Below are 20832 nucleotides of genomic sequence, written 5' to 3' on the forward strand. Positions count from 1 at the left end.
GTCCCCAGAGAGCCCCCCACTTACATCAGGGTCCCCAGAGAGCCCCCCACTTACATCAGGGTCCCCAGAGAGCCCCCCACTTACATCAGGTTCCCCAGAGAGCCCCCCACTTACATCAGGGTCCCCAGAGAGCCCCCCACTTACATCAGGGTCCCCAGAGAGCCCCCCACTTACATCAGGGTCCCCAGAGAGCCCCCCACTTACATCAGGGTCCCCAGAGAGCCCCCCACTTACATCAGGGTCCCCAGAGAGCCCCCCACTTACATCAGGGTCCCCAGAGAGCCCCCCACTTACATCAGGGTCCCCAGAGAGCCCCCCACTTACATCAGGGTCCCCAGAGGGCCCCCCACTTACATCAGGGTCCCCAGAGGGCCCCCCACTTACATCAGGGTCCCCAGAGGGCCCCCCACTTACATCAGGGTCCCCAGAGGGCCCCCCACTTACATCAGGGTCCCCAGAGGGCCCCCCACTTACATCAGGGTCCCCAGAGGGCCCCCCACTTACATCAGGGTCCCCAGAGGGCCCCCCACTTACATCAGGGTCCCCAGAGGGCCCCCCACTTACATCAGGGTCCCCAGAGGGCCCCCCACTTACATCAGGGTCCCCAGAGGGCCCCCCACTTACATCAGGGTCCCCAGAGGGCCCCCCACTTACATCAGGGTCCCCAGAGGGCCCCCCACTTACATCAGGGTCCCCAGAGAGCCTCCCCCTTTACATTAGGGTCCCCAGAGAGCCTCCCCCTTTACATTAGGGTCCCCAGAGAGCCTCCCCCTTTACATTAGGGTCCCCAGAGAGCCTCCCCCTTTACATTAGGGTCCCCAGAGAGCCTCCCCCTTAAAATTGGGTTCCCCAGAGAGCCTCTACCTTGCATCAGGGTCCCCAGAGAGCCCCCCACTTACATCGGGGGTCCCCAGAGAGCCTCCCTGCCCCTTGGGGATCCCTGCAGAGACTCTGGGCTATGGGCCCCAGATTCGGGGCTATAGCCCCAAAAGCCACCCCCTAGTGATGCCGCTGCCCGAAACCGATACCTTCGGGCTCAATACTTTCAGCTGTCAGCAGGAATTCCCTGCTAACGGCTGAAAAGTAAAGAAAAGCTGGCAATGATTGGTTGTTAAGGAATGGGGCCGCCGATTCCTTAACAACCAATCACGTGTTCTCAGGATTTCCCTCCCAGCTTCCTCCTCCCCTCTCACCAGCTATTACCAGGCTCGGGACCGCAGGTCTGTGGAAACTTCCTGAGCAAGCCCAGCTCCCCCCATCTCACTGTCTTCCCCCTCCTGACGGGTGCAGCTCTCACAATTAGCTCTGCTATTTCTGTCACAGTCCGGTGAGCAGGAGTGAGTTCTGTGTGACCTCCGCATAGATCTGTCCTTTCCTTGTCAGCTGCATGGCTCTGCACACATCAAGATTTCTCCCCGTGTGTCCGTACTCAGCCTGGTGGAGCCCCATCTCCCCCTCTGCAGCAAGCAGAGGCTCAGACACACGGCCAACACCACTGCAGAAGGTCAGTGTGTAATTAGATTCCCCCCCCCCCTCCATGTGTCAAATACTAAATTATCTATATAGTGTTAAATACATGAAACTGACATAGAAAAGTGAAGTCTAATATCAATGCCTAAATATATCTTGGCGTGCTATAATCTGAAAATTAGCATCTATAGTGTCCATGTAATTGAAGCAAATAGGAGTGTTTGCACTGGAGTTTTGGTTACACCAACCAGTGGGAAGTTGGAAATCGAACAATATGTATTATGTATGATATTTTGTTTATGCATGGACAATAAATATATATATATATATATATATATATATATATATATATATATATATATATATTTTAATATATATATGCTAATTGTCAGAATATTAACACGCCAAGATATATTTAGGCATCAATATTCACTTTTCTTTGCCAGTAATTTTTGTTTTATGTTATTAAAACTATATAATTAGAATTTGACACAGGAGAGCAGCACATATATTTATATTTACATCGGCGTGCATCGGTCGGGAACCGGTTAAACAGATCTATAGTTCCTTAGTAAAGACTTTGATACCTTTTTAAATATGAGCACCACATTGGCCCTACGCCAATCCAGTTGTACTAGTCCAGTCATTAACGAGTTCCTGAATATTAGAAACAATGGCCTTGAAATGACGGAGCTCAATTCTTTTAGGATACGTGGGTGGATGCCATCTGGTCCAGCTGCTTTATCTTCCTTTTTATTCTGTTTAAATATTTGTGGACCATATCACTTTTGAGCCACTGTGGATCATTTGGGGCTGTGTCAATACCACCTCCATTATGGACATGAGCTCCCCCATGCTCCTTTTGAATACACATAGCTTAAGAAGGTATTTAATAAATGTGCCTTCTCTTTGTCCCTAGTCACCCACTCTAGATTGTTTTGTAAAGGGCCTACATGCTCAGACCTGTACTTTTTTTACTACTATATTTGAAGAATTTTTGGGGGGTTTGTCCTATCTTCTGCAATCTGTCGTTCGTTTTACATTTTTTGCGTCCTTGATTTCCTTTTTACATATTCTGTTATATTCTTTGTGACATTTAAACTATAGCGTTCTTCATTTTTATATTTTTTAAAAGCTTTTTTTATTTAAAGCCAAATTAAATTAATGGTTTTCAATTTTTTTTTATTTTACAAATATCTGAAAAGTGTGGTGTGCATTTGTATTTAGCCCCTTTACTCTGATACCTCTACCTAAAATCTAGTGGAACCAACTGCCTTCAAAAGTCCCCTATTTAGTAAATAGAGTCCAGCTGTGTGTAATTTAATCTCAGTATAAATACAGCTGTTCTGTGAAGCCCTCAGAGGTTTGTTAAGAGGACATTAGTGAACAAACAGCATCATGAAGGCCAAAGAACACACCAGACAGGCCAGGGATAAAGTTGGGGAGAAGTTTAAAGCAGGGTTAGGTTATAAAAAAATATCCCAAGCTTTGAACATCTCACGGAGCACTGTTCAATCCATCATCTGAAAATGGAAAGAGTGGCACAACTGCAAACCTACCAAGACATGGCCGTCCACCTAAACTGAAAGGAGAGCATTAATCAGAGAAGCAGCCCAAGAGGCCCATAGTAACTCTAGATACACCGCTCATGTGAGAATCTGTCCACAGGACAACTATTAAGCCTCGTACACACGATCAGATTTTTGGATGACCGATCATCCGTTTTTTTTTTTGCATGCTGGTCTCATGTCGAAAGTGAAGAGGTTACTCGCCATACGAAAATTCTCGTACGACAGAATTCAGAAGCGACGTAATGTGTTATATATATATATATATATATATATATATATATATATATATATATATATATATATATATATATATATATATATATATATATATATATATAGTTTTGTTTGTATTCTTCAGTTTCTAAACATGCGTAATCTTGCTCTTACGATTTTCGTTGGACGAAACTGTACTAATTAAACGAAAATCGGACATTGAGTTCACGTCTGAAAACATTTTTTATAGTCCTGCACATCCAGCTTTTGTCGGACGAAAAACCGGAATCAGCTGTCAAAAGCACCATACGAACAAGCCAAAAATCGGCAGATCGTCAGATGAAATTTTGCTTTCGATTTGCATATCGTGTGTACGGGCCTTAAGTCACGCACTCCACAAGTATAGCCTTTTCGGAAGAGTGGCAAGAAAGCCATTGTTGAAAAAAAAGTCGTAAGAAGTCCCGTTTGCAGTTTGCAAGAAGCCATGTGGGGGACACAGCAAACGTGGTAGAAGGTGCTTGGGTTAGATAAGACCAAAATTGAACTTTCTTTCTCGAACATCACGGGACACAGAGCCACAGTAATTACTGATGGGTTATATAGGTATCATTGGTGATTGGACACTGGCACACCCTAACCAGGAAGTTCAACCCCCTATATAATCCCTCCTCTTGCAGGGATACCTCAGTTTTTAAGCCAGTGTCTTAGGTGATGGACCTGTAAAGATGTCCTGTGCTGAGCTCCAAAGGAATTATCCTATATCCTATACTGATACTGCACTAATTACAGGTGCACTAAGCCTTCTGGAGGGACACAGAGCTGACGGTCGCATGTAAGGTGGGACACAGGCATTCTCCTAGGCAGCATTTACTAAAGTAACACCAGACTGAGCATTGGGTAGCAAGGCTTTTAGCCAGACTACATCGCTCAGCAGTCAGTGTTCATTTTGTGATCCCTCCACCTTGTTGCTTTGCACTATGGGTAGAAGAGGTTCAAGCACCCCAAGAACCAGAGACTCTAGGGGCTCTCGTTCAGGTTCTGAGGGCCCTCTGTCTGCAGCATCCTCCCCCCTGAGGGGCCAGGGACGGCTAGCCAGGGAGAGCCGTCGGGGTCAGGGGCTATACCTGCTTCTGGCACTTCAGCCCCTGTATATATTTAGAGGAAAGATTAATGGCCGTGATTACGTCTTCACTTGGTGGAAGAAAATGCACTAGGCCTTCCTCTGTTCCCCAAGACCCTCAGGAAGAGGAGCCCTGGGATAAAGGAGAGGAATCCCTTTCAGAGGATCGGGATGGGACGGATGATTCCTCTTCGGAGGAATCAGGTGGAGAGGGACCCTCTGCGACTTCCTAAGAGGAGAAAGTCTTAGTGCAGATCCTTACTGGATTAGTCCGCTCCACATTTAAGTTGCCCATATCTGAATCAGTTAAAGAACCCTCTTCTTTAGGGTCACTGAAACAGTCACTCAAACAGCACAGGCTTTTCCTGTTCATAATTTACTTGAAAAGCTCCTTTATGCTGAGTGGGATCACCCAGATAAACGTTTTTTTCCGACGAAAAAGTTTTCTACACTTTATCCTATGGAAGAAAAGTTTTTTAAAATGTGGGGAATAACGGCCATTGATGCCGCCATTTCCTCTGTCTGACTCTTCCTGTAGACAATGCTCAGATGCTCAGGGATCCTGTAGATAAAAAGATGGAATCCCTATTGAAGGATGTTTTCTCCTTAGCAGGTTCAGTGGCTCAGCCTGCAGTAGCAGCGATTGGAGTCTGTCAGTACTTAAGAGACCATATTAAACAGGTCATCAAAGTTTTACCTGAACAGCAGGCCCAGGGGTTGGCTAACCTTCCAGCAGCCTTATGCTTTGTTGTTGACGCCATTAGAGATTCTATCGTGCAAACCTCCCGTCTTTCACTGGGGTTGGTGCATATACGTAGAATCCTATGGTTGAAAACTTGGTCAGCCGAAGCACCATGTAAGAAGCTCCTGGCTGGGTTTCCATTTTGTGGTGAAAGGTTATTTGGAGAAGACTTGGATAACTATATCAAGAGAATCTCTTGTGGGAAAAGCACTCTCTTACCTGTTAAGAAGAAGAGTAAGCGTTCCTCTTTCAAACTGACTCTTTCCCCAGCGCTGGGGGCTTCAGCCTCCAGGCAGTCTTGACGGCCTTCTCCATCTGGGTCCAGAAGTCCTGGGGGAAGAAGCCTACTAGGCAAAACACTAAAACCTCTGCATGAGGGGGCGCCCCCGCTCACTCGAGTGGGGGGGGGGGGGGGAAGACTGCGACAGTTCTCAGGGCTCTGGCAGGAGGATTTTCAGGACAAATGGGTAATCTCCACGGTGACCTTAGGGTACAAGCTGGAGTTTCAGGAATTTCCTTCTCCTCGTTTCCTCAGGTCAAGTGTCCCCAGAGATCCAGAGAAGAAGCAGTCGCTCCTTCTAGCGTTAGAGCGACTTTTGTCGCAGGAGGTCATTGTGGTAGTTCCCGCGAAGGATCAAGGATTGGGCTTCTATTCCAACCTTTTTACGGTCCAAAAACCAAATGGGGATATCAGGCCCATTCTGGATTTAAGGGATCTGAACCGATTCCTAAGGATTCAATCCTTCCGCATGGAATCAATTTGGACAGTAGTCTCCACCCTGCAGGGAGGAGAATTTCTGGCATCAATAGACATCAGAGATGCATATCTGCATGTGCCCATTTTTCCTGCTCATCAGAAGTTTCTGCACTTTGAGATAGGAGGGCGCCATTTCCAGTTTGTGGCTCTGCCTTTTGGGATAGACACTGCACCTCGAGTGTTCATAAAGGCTCCTCCTCTGGCCAGATTAAGGGCTCAGGGTATAGCTGTCATAGCATACCTAGATGACCTGCTCTTGATAGACCGCTCAGTAGCCTCCTTGAACAGGAATTTGAGGACCACAGTCAGGTATCTGGAACGCCTGGGTTGGATCCTCAACCTAGAAAAGTCTTTCCTAAAACCAGTAAGAAGACTGGAGTATTTAGGTCTGATCATAGATACAAGCCAGGAGAAAATTTTTCTACCTCAGGCAAAGATCACTGCTTTAAGAGAGCTGATTCTGGCAGTCAGGACCAAGAAGTGTCCTTCTGTCCGCCTTTGTATGAGGCTACTAGGGAAGATGGTGTCTTCATTCGAAGCAGTTCCCTATGCTCAGTTTCATTCAAGAATGCTGCAACACAGTATTCTGTCGGCCTGGAACAAGAAGGTTCAGGCATTAGACTTTCCAATGCACCTGTCTCTTGCGGTGCGTCACAGCCTCAATTGGTGGCTAATACCCGAACACCTGCAGAAGGGGAAATCCTTTCTACCGGTTACCTGGACGGTGATAACAGATGCCAGTCTGTCGGGTTGGGGAGCAGTTCTGGAACAGTCTACGGTCCAAGGGGTATGGTCCAAGACCGAGAGGACCTTACCCATCAACATACTGGAGATCCGTGCGGTATATCTAGCCCTAAAGGCCTGGACTATCAGGCTACTGGGTTGCCCGGTCAGGATCCAGTCCGACAATGCCACAGCAGTGGCTTATGTCAATCGTCAGGGAGGCACCCGGAGCCGAGCTGCTCAAAGAGAGGTGAACCAGATCTTAGTCTGGGCAGAGAGGCATGTGCCATGCATATCGGCAGTTTTCATTCCAGGGATAGAGAACTGGCAGGCGGACTATTTAAGTCTCCAGCGGTTACTTCCAGGGGAATGGTCTCTGCATCCCGACATCTTTTGGAACATATGCCAAAGATGGGGGGGTCCCAGATGTAGATCTCTTTGCATCCCGATTCAACAAAAAGATTTGTGGCAAAGACAAAGATCCTCTTGCATGCGGGACGGATGCGTTGGTGATTCCGTGGCATCGGTTCTCACTGATTTATGCATTCCCGCCTATTCTGCTACTGCCACGACTCCTTCGCAGGATAAGGCAGGAAAGGAAGTCAGTTCTTCTGGTGGCTCCCGCTTGGCCCAGAAGGACGTGGCATGCAGAAATGGTAAGGATGACGGTGGGTTCCCCGTGGACACTACCAGTACGACCAGACCTGTTATCTCAAGGTCCAGTGTTCCATCCTGCTTTACAAATGCTAAATTTGATGGTTTGGCTATTGAAACCCACGTTTTGAAGAGTCGTGGGCTTTCAGGTGCTGTGATATCTACCTTGATCAATGCAAGGAAGCCAGCTTCCAGAATGATTTATCATAGAGTCTGGAGAGCTTATATATCCTGGTGTGAATCCAGGGGTTGGCATCCCAGAAAGTATGTGATCGGTAGAATTCTTGATTTTCTACAAGTGGGTTTAGAGATGAAGCTGGCCTTGACTACCATCAAGGGCCAGGTCTCGGCCTTATCAGTATTTTTTCAACAGCCACTTGCTTCGCATTCTTTGGTCCGAAACTTTATGCAGGGGGTGACACGCCTTAATCCTCCGGTTAAGGCACCCTTAACCCCTGGGACTTGTACTTGGTTTTGAACCAATATGTCAGATTCCTTTGGTCTTGCTGACAAGGAAGTTAATTTTTCTGGTAGCCATCTCTTCTGCTAGAAGAGTATCAGAATTAGCAGCTCTTTCCTGTAAAGAGCCTTATTTGATTGTACTCAAGGATAGAGTGGTACTGCGCCCTCATCCTAGTTTTTTACCGAAGGTGGTTTCAGATTTTCATCTAAACCAAGACATTGTTCTACCTTCCTTTTTTCCAGTTCCCTGTTCTCCGGAAGAAAGATCACTACATTCCTTGGATGTAGTAAGAGCAGTTAAGGTCTATCTGGAAGCGACTGCTCAGATTCCCAAAACGGATGTTTTGTTTGTGCTGCCAGAGGGTCCCAGTAGAGGGCAGGCAGCATCAAAAGCTACCATTTCTAAATGGATTCGACAATTGATCATTCAGGCTTACGGTTTGAAACAGAAGATTCCTCCGTTTCAGATCAGGGCACATTCCACAAGGGCTATTGGTGCTTCTTGGGCAGTGCATTACCGGGCCTCGATAGCTCAGATCTGCAAGGCCGCAACCTGGTCTTCAGTTCATACATTCACCAGATTCTATCAGGTGGATGTGATAAGGCATGAGGATATCGCCTTTGGGTGTAGTGTGCTGCAGGCAGCGGTACAGGGTCCTCAGGTCTGATTGCACCCTACTTGGTTGTGGTCCCCCCCCTCAGATAGCATTGCTCTGGGACATCCCATCAGTAATTACTGTGGCTCTGTGTCCCGTGATGTTCGAGAAAGAAAATAGGATTTTTTAAAACGGCTTACCTGTAAAATCCTTTTCTTTCGATGGACATCACGGGACACAGAGGTCCCGCCCCTCTTCTAATACACTATATTGCTTGGCTACAAAACTGAGGTATCCCTGCAAGGGGAAGGATTATATAGGGGGTTGAACTTCCTGGTTAGGGTGTGCCATTGTCCAATCACCAGTGATACCTATATAACCCATCAGTAATTACTGTGGCCCTGTGTCCCGTGATGTCCATCGAAAGAAAAGGATTTTACAGGTAAGCTGTTTTTAAAAATCCTATTTTTTGGCCTGAAAGCAAAACTATGTGGGACTGAAAACTAACACTGCACATCAGCCTGAACACACCATCCCCACTGTGAAACACGGTGGTGGCAGCATCATGTTGTGGGGATGCTTTTCTTCAGCAGGGACAGTGAAGCTAGTCAGAGTTGATGGGAAGATGGATGGAGCCAAATGCAGGGCAATCTTAGAAGAAAACCTGTTAGACTCTGCAAAAGACTTGAGACTGGGGCGGATGTTCACCTTCCAGGAGGACAACGACCCTAAACATACAGCCAGAGCTACAATGAAATGGTTTAGATCAAAGCATGTTCATGTGTTAGAATGGCCCAGCCAAAGTCCAGACCTAAGTACTATTGAGAATCTGTGGCAAGACTTGAAAATTGCTGTTCAGACGCTCTCAATCCAATCTGACAGAGCTTGAGCTATTTTGCTAAGAAGAATGGGCAAACATTTCACTCTAGATGTGCAAAGCTGGTGCAGACATCCCCAAAAAGACTTGCAGCTCTAATTGCTGCAAAAGGTGGTTCTACAAAGTATTGACTAGGCGGGGCTGAATACAAATGCACGCCACACTTTTCAGATATTTATTTGTAAAAAAAATTTGAAAACCATTTATCATTTTCCACAATAATGTGCCACTTTGTGTTAGTCTGTCACAAAATCCCAATAAAATACATTTTTTGGTTGTAGCATGACAAAATGTGGAAATTTTCAAGGGGTATGAATAGTTTTTCAAGGCACAGGAACTGCACCTCATTTCTGTTCAATTCACATGCGATTTCAGTGCAGTGCGATTTGAGCCCGCTCATTTTTAATGGCCTCAAATCGCACCAAAGATATGCATGTACCAATTTTGGAACTGAACTACACCTGGTCGTTCTGCTCTGATTCAGTGCAGGCAAACGAATTGCGATGTTGTGATTGCACTGGCACCCATTGCGGATTGCAAGGGCATTGTGATTTAAATACGGTGCGGGAAACGGGCATGGATGGTGGGCTTCCCACATCGCATTCCAGTGTGAACCTAGGCGAAGTATGGATGCTGGCCTATAGTCTAAATCTGTGTTTCTCAACCTTTGAGTCATGGCACCCTTTAAAAGTTTGCAATATCTGTAGGCATCACAGTCTAGGATGTTAAAAGTGTAAATGTTAACTCATCAATAGGAAATGTGAAGAAAACAACTATAGTTCCATACCGCACTAAACAATAAAAAATATTAAAGAATACGTGTTTCAAAAATAACATACACAAATAGGTGAGTTAATGAATAAATAAAAGTGAAGCAGTCCACCACGAATTGAATAATCTTAAACCAAGTGGCGATATATTTTTTTTAGTTCATCAAACGTGATGATGAAAAAAACAATGCTGTCTCCAAAGAGAAATGCGTCTCCTTTCACCAGCTACTAGGTAAGTATCCTACTAACCGGACGGAATTGACACCCACGACAGGTTGTCAAAAACAGCAAAACAGACAGCTATCCAGAAGCAGCAACTCAAGGCAGGTATATTCCGCGAATGGATATGGTATATAAACCAAAAAGAAAAAAACAGAGGCTCCTCATAGTGCAGTAATGTTAAGATTTATTAAAACTACAGATTGCACTTGCATAATAAAGATGAAAATCATGCCCATAAGAAATGGCAGGGACGCCACCCGCGTTCCAACTGGTGGCGGGAGTGACGTAGCACGTATCTGGGTCCCGTGATGCGTCACTTCCACCATCAGTTGGAACGCAGGTGGAACTTCATTCATAAAATTTTATTTCTCATCAGAAGGTCCCCCATTCAAGTTCAGAGTGACCCCATCACCACACAGACCCACATCAAATCTCTCAATACATCAGAGCTCCTCAATCACATTGTCCTCTTTGCCCTATCTTTTTGCTCTAGCAGCAGGCAAGAGCAGGTCTGGAGGAGTCAGGCTTTGGGCCTAGTCTGAAAACTGGGGGTGGCCCTGCATGCCCTGGATCAATGGCTTGCATTGCCATGGTGTGGGCAGGCTGATCACTAACACCATAGCAACGAATAATGCTGTGCGTCCTTGGTTGTTATGGTGCTGGTGGCCTTCCTGCCCGCACCACGATAACTCATGACACTGATCCAGGGCAAACTGAATCCTGTGCTCATGGCACACTGGTTGAGAAACACTGATTTAAATCATAAAAAAAGGCAAGCAGATAAAAGTAGTAATAAGTTTTTAGAAATTTACACAAGGCAATGTTATGGAAAAGTTTATAGAACGCAAACTAGAAATTTATGCTTTGCTGGACCTGTCAAATCTTAAACAATACAAAGCTTTTTCCACATGTCAACATAGTAAAATCTGGGTAGCAGTGACTATAATATGATTTCGTTTAATGTAGGCTGTAAACAACAAGCACATACTGGAAAGATAAAAACACTGAATTTTAATATTGTGATTTTCCAATACCGAGAGCTGCTGTCCAAGACTGGGAGGCTATTTTGTCATCAAAGTACACAGAACAGAAATGGCAAGGTTTTAAATAGACTGTCACCAAACACGCTGCAAAATGTATGCACAGGCAATAGTTTTATATTAGCTAAAAAGCTATATGATATATGATAAGATATATGGCTCATGCCCAATGTTAGAAAAAAAAAAAAACAATACAGAATAAGAAAAGATGATAAAATGAAGGAACCCGTTTTTCATTTGAAAGTTACAAAGATTATAACAAAGGTTGTAAGAAAAAAAAAAAACAGGATTGCAAAAATGATCAAATCAAAACGATTAGCATGCTGCAAAACGCAACCCCCAAAATCTCTGGCTTGATACCAGTGGATTCGTGCAAGGCCAAAGTGGTGCCTACATTTAAGAGGGGATCAAAGTCTTTACCGACTAACTAGTGGTTTTCAACTCCTGTTCCTAAGGACCCACTAAAGCCTCGTACACATGATTGGATTTTCTGACGGGAAATGTGTGACAGGCTGTTGGCGGAAAATCCAACCGTTTGTACGCTCCATCGGACAATTGTCAGATTTTCCGCGGACAAATGTTGGATAGCGGGTTTTAAAATTTTCCGCGGACAAATGTCTGTTGGATTTTCCGAGCGTGTGTACACAAGCCCGTTGGACAAAAGTCCAAAGTACAAACACGCATGCTCGAAAGCAAGGACGAGCCAGAAGCGGTCGGTCTTGTAAACTAGCGTTCGTAATGGAGAATTAACGTTTGTGACGTGGCAAATTATGAAATCTCAAAATGCAGCGCACAATTCTCTTCTTCTTTAATGGGATAATAATGAAGCTGGTTTGCTGGTGATACTGATGGAGTTATTGCAAACAAATTTTCAAAGGCTTTTTTTTTTTCTAGTGATATCAAGAATAATATTTTTATTTATTTATTTATTTTTTTGGGCAAGTTACCACAACACCATTATCCTGTAGTTTTTAAGATCAAAGATTCAACTATGTTGGTGTCCCTTTTTAATTTTACATTGTATTTTTTTTTTTTTTAATGTAACTGCCTACTCCCAAACTGTCATTTGAAGTAAAACACATAGCCAAGTATTATTCTCCACAATTTTTTTTATTGTGCATTAAAAAAAAACAAATAAAATTTAGACATGCTATCTGCCAATAGAACTTAACCAAAAAGTGCATTATATGCATCCAAAAATATAGAACATATACCAAATCTAATCATTATTCAACCAAAAAAAATGTCAAAGCAATAACTCCAAGGCCAATAATAAATAACACGTTACCTCCTCCGATTCCGCAACATGTCTGGTTGACGAACGGCCGTTCAGAAACTAAATCAAAAGCGTGAATCAACACTCACCAAACTTCTACTAACAGGAAATTAGCAGGAGCACAAAGGTTGGCACTAAAGAGCTGAAAAACCATGTAGTACGTCACTACGATCGTGATTGTTGGCCAACAATTGTGTGCCATGTGTATGCAAGACAAGTTTGGGACAACGCCCTTCGGACAAAATTCCACGGTTTTGTTGGCGAGCAATCCGATAGTGTGCGAGGCTTAACAGGCTGGGTTTGTAAGATAACTGAATTACATCACAGGTGATCCCATTTGCTGCTCTGAGATTGCAGTATTCTGCAGCAAGCTGGCCTGTTGGTGAGTCCTGAGGACAAGAGTTGAGAACCACTGGACTAACTACAAACCTTTTTTTTTTTTTAAGTTTTACATCTATAGTTGGGAAGATACTAGAGAGTTTTTACTAAAAAACAATCAAACGATTGTCAGGATGGATTCACAAAAGGAGGTAAGCAGCAACTTGGACAAAGGAGTGGCTGTGAAACCTACATGAACTTTTTAAAAGTGTTTGACACAGTTCCCCACTATTGGCTAATGTGTAAGCTAAAGTCTATTTGATTTGATAATTCAGTTTTGTAAACGGATAGTAAACTTGCTAAAAGAATGTATTTGGAGAGTATTCTTTCATACTCTGAATGGTCTAAGGTTATTAGTAATGTACTCCATAGTTCAATGCTTGGACCTTTTTACCCGATTTTATAAATGATATAGAGTTTGGGATTAAAGGCACCTTCTTAGTACTTGCAGATGATGCCAAGTAGTGGAATAAAGTCCTTTTTTACATGTCTTCAAGCTGACCTGAATGCACTGTTTGATTGGGAAACTTTCTAGTAGTTTATTTCTTAAAGCAGAGCTTGACCCAAAAGGAAAGTTCCCGCTTTAAGACGACGTTCACCCAATTTGGCACGTGAATTTTGCCAGGGGGCAAAGCGCAGCGAGCAGTCAGTTGTGAAACCACAAGCTGTCACAGCCGGGTGCTGACGCCTAAGATGCCGGCGATACGAACCCAAAAAAATGAGCCCAGGTGAGGATGGCGCTGGATCTCTGGACAGGTAAGTGTCCTATAATTAAGTCACCAGATACTGGATTTGTAGCAGCTGACTTTTAAAAAAAAAATTAGACTGGTGAACCTCTTTAAAACAGGTATAGACTTGGAGAGAAAGACGTAACCTGACCCTGTACAAATCATAAGTAAGACAATTTTGGGCACCAAATTCACAACAAAAATGTTGTGGAACTAGAGCGAGTGGAGAGAGAGGCAACTAAACTGTAATTCTTGAATACTTCAAGGACACTTATGGCTTACAACTCTCCTTACGTATTTTTTTTTCTTGATTGCATAAAGAGTTGTAAGCAGTGAGTACCCTTGAAGTATTTCTATGGATTACATCATTTATGTGTGCGGTTTTAAGTGTGCACCGAGACCTTACACACTGGATTACATGGTAAGAAAGTTATTGGAGTCTGCTTGGGCAAACCTGTTTGCACTAGCCTGTGTCCCCCTCCAAAAATACAAAGGTGAGTGCCACACTTTTTTTTTTTTTTTGTGTCAATGTTGATTGGAACTAATAGAGGCATGTAGGGCTGTGGCTATGGGGGGTTGGCAGAATTAATTTGTTTTCCTTTGAGGTGAGGTGTTTAAGGGTGATATGATTACCTATATGGTTACATATATAGTACGTATAGTTAAATTTGGGTTACTTGCAATGATTCCAAAGGCATTTGCCTCTGGAAGAAAAGGTTTAACCTCCCATATTTTTAAAAAGTTTCTTTACAGTAAAGCTGGGCCATACACTGATTGAAATTCAGCCAGTTCACCAAGGACTAGATTTTGATCAGTGTCGCTGTCTGTATTTGACAGAAGTCGATCGAATTTTGTCAAACTTTTTCTTAACCAGTTCCCGCCCAGCCTATAGCAATTTGATGGCCGAGCGGGACTTTCGTCGTTCTGGGTGGATGCCACGGAAGGTGCCTTGCATGTGGCCATGCTGTAGGTGTGATCTTTCCCAAGCCGTGTCTGCCAGACACAGCCGATGACTGTTAATGTACTGGCCGCTGCCAGTACTATGTGACAAATCACAGCAGATCACATGACAATTGTAAACAATGGCTTCGATTCATGTCATTCATTGTACTAATTGTGTTATCTGTGTGTGATCACAGCCCATCTGTACCATGTGATTAGCTGTGGCTAATCGCAACAAAACAAACTGAATCGATTTTTCATTCAGTAAAATGCTTCATTATAGCCATGAAGTTCACTGTCTTAACCACTTAAAGACTGCCCACTGCATATATATACTGCGGCAGGACTGATTAATGTATTGGTGTTACTGGTCTCCAAAAAGTGTCACTTGGGGTCAGATTTGTCCGCCGCAATGTCGCAGCCCCGCTAAAAATTGTTCATCGCCGCCATTACTAGTTAAAAAAAAAAAATGTAATCTATCATATAGTTTGTAGACGCTATAACTTTTGCGCAAACCAATCAATTTACGCTTATTGGGATTTTTTTTTAACAAAACTATGTAGAAGAATACATATTGGCCTAAATTGATGATTTTTTTTTTAAATATGTATTATAACAAAGTAAAAAATATTGTGTTGTGTGTGTGTGTGTGTGTTTTTTTTTTTGTTTTTTGTTTTTAATTGTCGTCTGTATTTTTTCTGTTTTATAGCGCAAAAAATAAAAACCGCGGGGGTGATCAAATACCACCAAAAGAAAGTCCTATTTCTGTGGAAAAAAGGACATCAATTTTATTTGGGTACAGTGTCGCATGACCGCGCAATTGTCAGTTAAATTAAGGCAGTGCCGTATCGCAAAAAAAGGCCTGGTCATTAAGGGGGTAAATCCTTCCGGGGCAATCATAATGTGTAAAAAAAAAAAAAAAAAAAATTACTTCACCAGAGTAGTACAGTGTTACTATGGTAGCACATTCGTCAGTGTGTTTTAACCACTTCAGCCCCGGAAGAATTTACCCCCCTTCCTGACCAGAGCACTTTTTGAGATTCGGCACTGCGTCGCTTTAACTGACAATTGCGCAGTCGTGCAACGTTGCACCCAAACAAAATTGACGTCCTTTTTTTTCCCACAAATAGAGCTTTTTTTTTGGTGGTATTTGATAGCCCCTGCGGATTTTATTTTTGCGCTATAAACAAAAAAAGCGTTTTTTTTTGTTTTTTTTTTTCAAAATTGTCGCTCATTATTTTGTACTTTTTTGCTATAATAAATATCCCCATTTTTTTTTTTTTTTTTTTTAAAAAAGCAAATTTTGTCTCAGTTTAGGCCGATATAGCATTTTTTACCAAAAATATGAAGAAGAATACATAAGCGTATATTGATTGGTTTGCGCAAAAGTTATAGCCTGTACAAAATAGGGAATAGATTTATAGCATTTTTATTTATTTTTTTACTAGTAATGGCGGCGATTTGCGATTTTTATCGTGACATTATGGCGGTCACATCGGACAATTTTGACACATTTTTGGGACCATTGGCATTAATACAGCGATCAATGCTATAAAAATGCATTGATTACTGTAAAAATGTCACTGGCAGTGAAGGGGTTAACACTAGGGGGCGATCTAGGGGTTAACTGTGTTCCCTGGGAGGTGATTCTAACTGAAGGGGGAGGGGACTGACTAGAGGAAGTGACGGATCGTGGTTCCTAGCTAATAGGAACACACGATCTGTCACTCCTGTCAGAACAGAACAGGGAAGTGTGTGTGTGTGTCACCTGTTCTTTTTGTCCTGCTCATGATCGCTCGTGGCTGGCGGTCATCGTGATCGTCAGCCACGAGCATCGGCACCCCTGCAGCGGGCGTGCCTGCTACCCCGACCCCGCGAGCTGACGTAGAGCTACGCAGGGGAGCCAACCTGCCGCAGTATAACGGGGAAGCGGTTAAAAAAAAAATTTGAAAATTATTACAATTTTTCTTTTTCGGACTGTCACCAATCCAGTGTCCCTCACCACCGCCACACCAGTTATATGATGAAGCTGTACTGCATCGGTGGCAGTGAGAGTATTTCTTCATTTTCCAAAAAATTACAACTTCAGAAAACTCAACATGCCGCTTACGAAATACCTTAGACTGTCTACTTTTCAAAAAAGGGGGCCTTTGGTGGAAATTTGTACTGTGTGCCTAAATTTATGAAGGAACAATTATTTATTTGCAAAATGTTTTTTTTTTTTTCTAGATTTTTGGTACTTTTTTTTTTTTTTTTTTGCTAAAAATTTTAAACCTTGTGGTGATTTAAATACCACCAAAAGAGGGCTCCAGTTGTGTGAACAAAATTCATATGGGTACAGTGTTGCGTGACCGTGCAATTGTCATTAAAAGTGTGTCAGCGCTGAAAATTGACCTGGGCAGGAAGGAGGTAAGAGTGCCCGGTACTGAAGTGGTTAATCAGCTTCAGCCACTGATAAGTATATTAATGAAAGCAGGGGGTGCAGCTGTCCAAATACTGGTGGTGGTGGGCAGATTCCACATCCACCTTGTTTGTGTGGATGGAGGAAGCTATTTTTGTTTGGTTTTTTTTTTTCCCTTCCAGTCAATGCACTAGGCTACTGTATATGGATAGCATAGGAGGTGTGAACATGTTGAATAGACTACCTCTGTAGTTGCACACAATGTGCAATAATCCCCTTTAATTGCAACTCTTACTTTATATATTGCAACATAGGATAAATAGACCGTATCCTTTATAGGTTATGATATTACTGTCTGTATAAATGTACTTGTGTTTTCATACAATGATACATTTCACAGATCTGGGCCTCTTCATGCACACTAATTCAGCTGTCGTTTATTTTCATTGTATAGAGCAGTGATGGCGAACCTTGGCAACCCAGATGTTTTGGAACTACATTTCCCATGATGTTCAGCTACACTGCAAAGTGCATGAGCATCATGGGAAATGTAGTCCCAAAACATCTGGGGAGCCAAGGTTCGCCATCACTGCTATAGAGCATTGTAACCTGGGACAGTGGTGGAACTATAACTGCCTTACCTGTTCTGATATTTTTCTCTGTTATTTTTCTTAGTTGGCTTTACAAAGAGGCTTCTGTACAGGAAGTGAAAGTACTGCCAGAAGACGGTGCAGCTGATGTGCTTGTTATAATAACCAATGCCACATATGGAAAATACAGAAAGCTGTTTTGTAAATGAACGTTTGCACTACTTTTAATAACCTAGGGCTTAAAGTGCACTTAGAATGTTTTCCTACTGTTTCAAAATATTGTGGTCCTAGAATGTGAAGTGCACTTATTGCTAATTGCTATTTCAAAATATTTTGAACAGAGGTGAAAATATATATATAAAATTTTAAAAAAGGCTTTAGGCACTATACAAACAGGTTATGCCTGCAGAAGCCTGGGGAGGGGGGTGTTAATTTGTAAAGGAATGGTTTCTTAAAAGAATCTTCAGTGTCCTGATACAACTATATTAGCATTGTCCTGTAAAAGAATAAAACCTATTTTTTCATAAATCTTGATGTGGTTTACATTCAGTGGCTTAACCTGTTTAACAATTAAACTGATATGATCAAATGTTTCTTTGCATATTTTCAACATAAGGGGATTGTAACAGTACAGAAAAGCAGAATTTGTGGCGAGGTCAAAGGTCTTTCCCCTTCTCTGGGCAGGGGTCCTTGACAACTGCACACACAATCTGAAGCTGCTATAACTTTCCTAAACTGTCAAAAAATTTCTTGTTGCAACTATGGCTTTACTGCACGGTTTGTGTACAGAATGTGTTTCAAAGCAAACTGCTTCTTCCTTTTGACAAGGATTGAAACGCGTTATTCTTTGTGAGAGAAGATTCCTGACCCTCTCCAGCCTCTGTTCCTATTCTCTCGACCATATCCTTGGCTTAACGCTGACAACACATCTGGTGTCTTCTGTGTGCGCAGGGCGTCCATTTAATTTGTTGGTTTCCAGCCGCTGATCGGTGCCTTCATTTTCTCCCTGGTGTATTCACAGCCTTCTGTCCATCACACTGCTGTATGGATGGGTATGTGTATTGGCCAATCTCAGCCTCCATAATACACCAGGAGCTGAACTCCTCATTGTGCTGCATAGGCTTGGTGGAACCAGGAACTTTAATGTATGCATGATGGTGCTTGTCATCGTTTCCCTTGATTGCACTGAGGTGTTACTGTTATCACTGACTTTATTTTAATCTTCTCTTTGGACTGAACTTGGATTATCTCTGTATCCATAAGTAATCTGCCCTTTAGGGCCTGCAGCTAGCAGCTGTGTTTATTAGGCAATGCAAGATTTATGACCAGATATTCAGCAAACTTTTTACAGGGGGGTAAATGTTAAGCACCATAGAAATTAAAACAATGGAGCATTTAAAACTCAGTAGTTCATTACATTTCAGTAGGTAGCTTAGCAGTTAATTTTCCAAAGAAATTATTATTATACAGGATTTATATAGCGTCAACAGTTAGCATTGCCTATTGTTAAAGTGGCTGTAAACCCTCCATATACCCAGTGAAGTGAACAGCCGCAGATAATACACAGGGATGAAACAAATCTCCCTACATAAGTTTTACATGTATATCTGCTGTCTTCACCTTGATATACTGTTTAGAAAGTGCAAGTTCAGTTAGAATTTTCACTTCCTGATTCCCCTGTAGGAGGAGATCATTGCTAGACACTGTGAGAGACTGAGACAGCTGATAGGAGGAAAGGCACCCCCTCCCCCTTCAACACATGCAGAGGTTGCCTGTGTATAGTTTAGCTGATTGATAATCAACTGCCTCCAACACACACTTCTATCTCCGAGCCTGTCAAATGTTGATGGCTGATAACAGACCAACGGAGCAGCACAAAGCTAGGAGAGACAGGGCTTTGAAGAGAGTTTACAGAACACTGCAGATATATGTGCCCAGCTCAAATTTCATTAATCTGGTTTACATCCACTTTAAGGCTGCTTTCACACTGGGCTATTGGCAGTAAAGCACCGCTATTTTTAGCAGCACTTTACCGTCGTTTTAGCGGCGCTATTCGGCCGCTAGCAGGGCGCTTTTAACCCCTGCTAGCCGGCGAAAAAGGGCTAAAACTGCCGGCAAAGCGCCGCTGCAGCTCGGCGGCGCTGCCCATTGACTTCAATGGGCAGGGACGCTTTAGAAGCGTTGTGTACACCGCTCCTACAACGCTGCAAAGATGTGGCTTGCAGGACTTTTTTTACCGTCCTGTAAGCACACCACTCCAGTGTTGAAAGCACTCGGGCGAGGAAGGAAGTGAGAGGAAAGGCTCTTTACAGGCGCTATGCAGGCGCTATTTTTAGCGCTATAGCGCCTGTAAAGCGACTCAGTGTGAAAGCAACCTTAGTTTTGCTTTGATTGCTAATACTATATAGTAACACGTGACTCACAATGTTAACAAGATGTTAATTTCATGTTATTACTATGTGGCTGAATAGGTACAGTTTAGAAACATTTATCTCTCAGCACCAGAATGAATAATCAGTTTTGTATGACAAATTATTTTAAATTGCAAGCACAATGACCTAACTAGGACATTTCAACCACAGATACTAGGAATGCAAATGAGCCATCCTAGCACCTCATTATAGGCTTGTTGGTACAAAGGAAGTAGGAAGTTATGCATAGTTAAGAAAACATGATGAAGAAATCTAAAACTTACAACAAACGTAACTGTTCCTGTTTTGTGAGCAGCAAAAGTATAACTTGTATTGACAGTCTATTGTCATTTTTTATGCAATAACAGCTTCTGATTGAGGTCGATAACATCAGAAATAAACTGGCTAGAGCCAATGAGGTCCTCTGCAATGATGTTTGTGGCATCTTTGCTAAATCCAGGATGTTGCTTCTGCACCCAGCTGTTCAGGAACGGGAGTTTAGGCAAAGTTAATTTCTTCATGGATCCCAAAGGGTGTTTTAAGACATATGAGGTATTTTCTGTCAAATTAAGACCAGCAACAAAAAATTCACCTGTAAAAGGAATATTATAAGATATTAAAATTTAGAATAGCATGCAAGACCTAGAAAAATATTTAAATAGTTTTAAAACTCTAGTATTTAATCACTTCAGCCCCGGATGGATTTACCCCTTCCTGACCAGAGCACTTTTTACAATTTGGCACTGCGCTGCTTTAACTGGTAATTGCGCGGTCATGCAATGCTGTAACCAAACGAAATTTGCATCCTTTTTTTCCCCCACAAATAGAGCTTTCTTTTGGTGGTATTTGATCACCTCCTATGATTTTTATTTTTTGCAATATAAACAAA

The 20832-nt window shown here is 42.8% G+C and overlaps 2 protein-coding genes across 4 annotated transcripts in view; one reads left to right on the forward strand and one right to left on the reverse strand.

Annotated features, from left to right (window-relative positions):
* GTPBP6 (GTP binding protein 6 (putative)) overlaps positions 1–18121 on the forward strand; it is a 78013-nt gene extending 59892 nt beyond the window's left edge. For both annotated transcript variants that reach the window (XM_073614589.1, XM_073614590.1), the window contains exon 10: positions 17618–18121. In XM_073614589.1, coding sequence (XP_073470690.1) covers positions 17618–17741 — 124 coding nt within the window. In that variant the 3' untranslated portion in view covers positions 17742–18121. The remainder of the gene's footprint in view (positions 1–17617) is intronic.
* Positions 11001–20832, reverse strand: part of PLCXD1 (phosphatidylinositol specific phospholipase C X domain containing 1) — an 80102-nt gene continuing 70270 nt past the window's right edge. The window contains exons 7-8 of one of the 2 annotated variants that reach the window (XR_012241594.1): positions 17552–20535; positions 11001–17412 (exon numbers count right to left, since the gene is read on the reverse strand). Coding sequence is in view for 1 of the 2 variants with exons in the window: in XM_073614591.1 (XP_073470692.1) it covers positions 20291–20535 (245 nt within the window). In the remaining variant the exon portion in view is untranslated. Of the gene's footprint in view, positions 20536–20832 lie in introns of both variants that reach the window. The other variant, XM_073614591.1, reaches the window with a different exon arrangement.

The sequence above is a fragment of the Aquarana catesbeiana genome, linkage group LG02, assembly GCF_042186555.1.
Source record: "Aquarana catesbeiana isolate 2022-GZ linkage group LG02, ASM4218655v1, whole genome shotgun sequence".
Classification (NCBI taxonomy): Eukaryota; Metazoa; Chordata; class Amphibia; order Anura; family Ranidae; genus Aquarana; species Aquarana catesbeiana.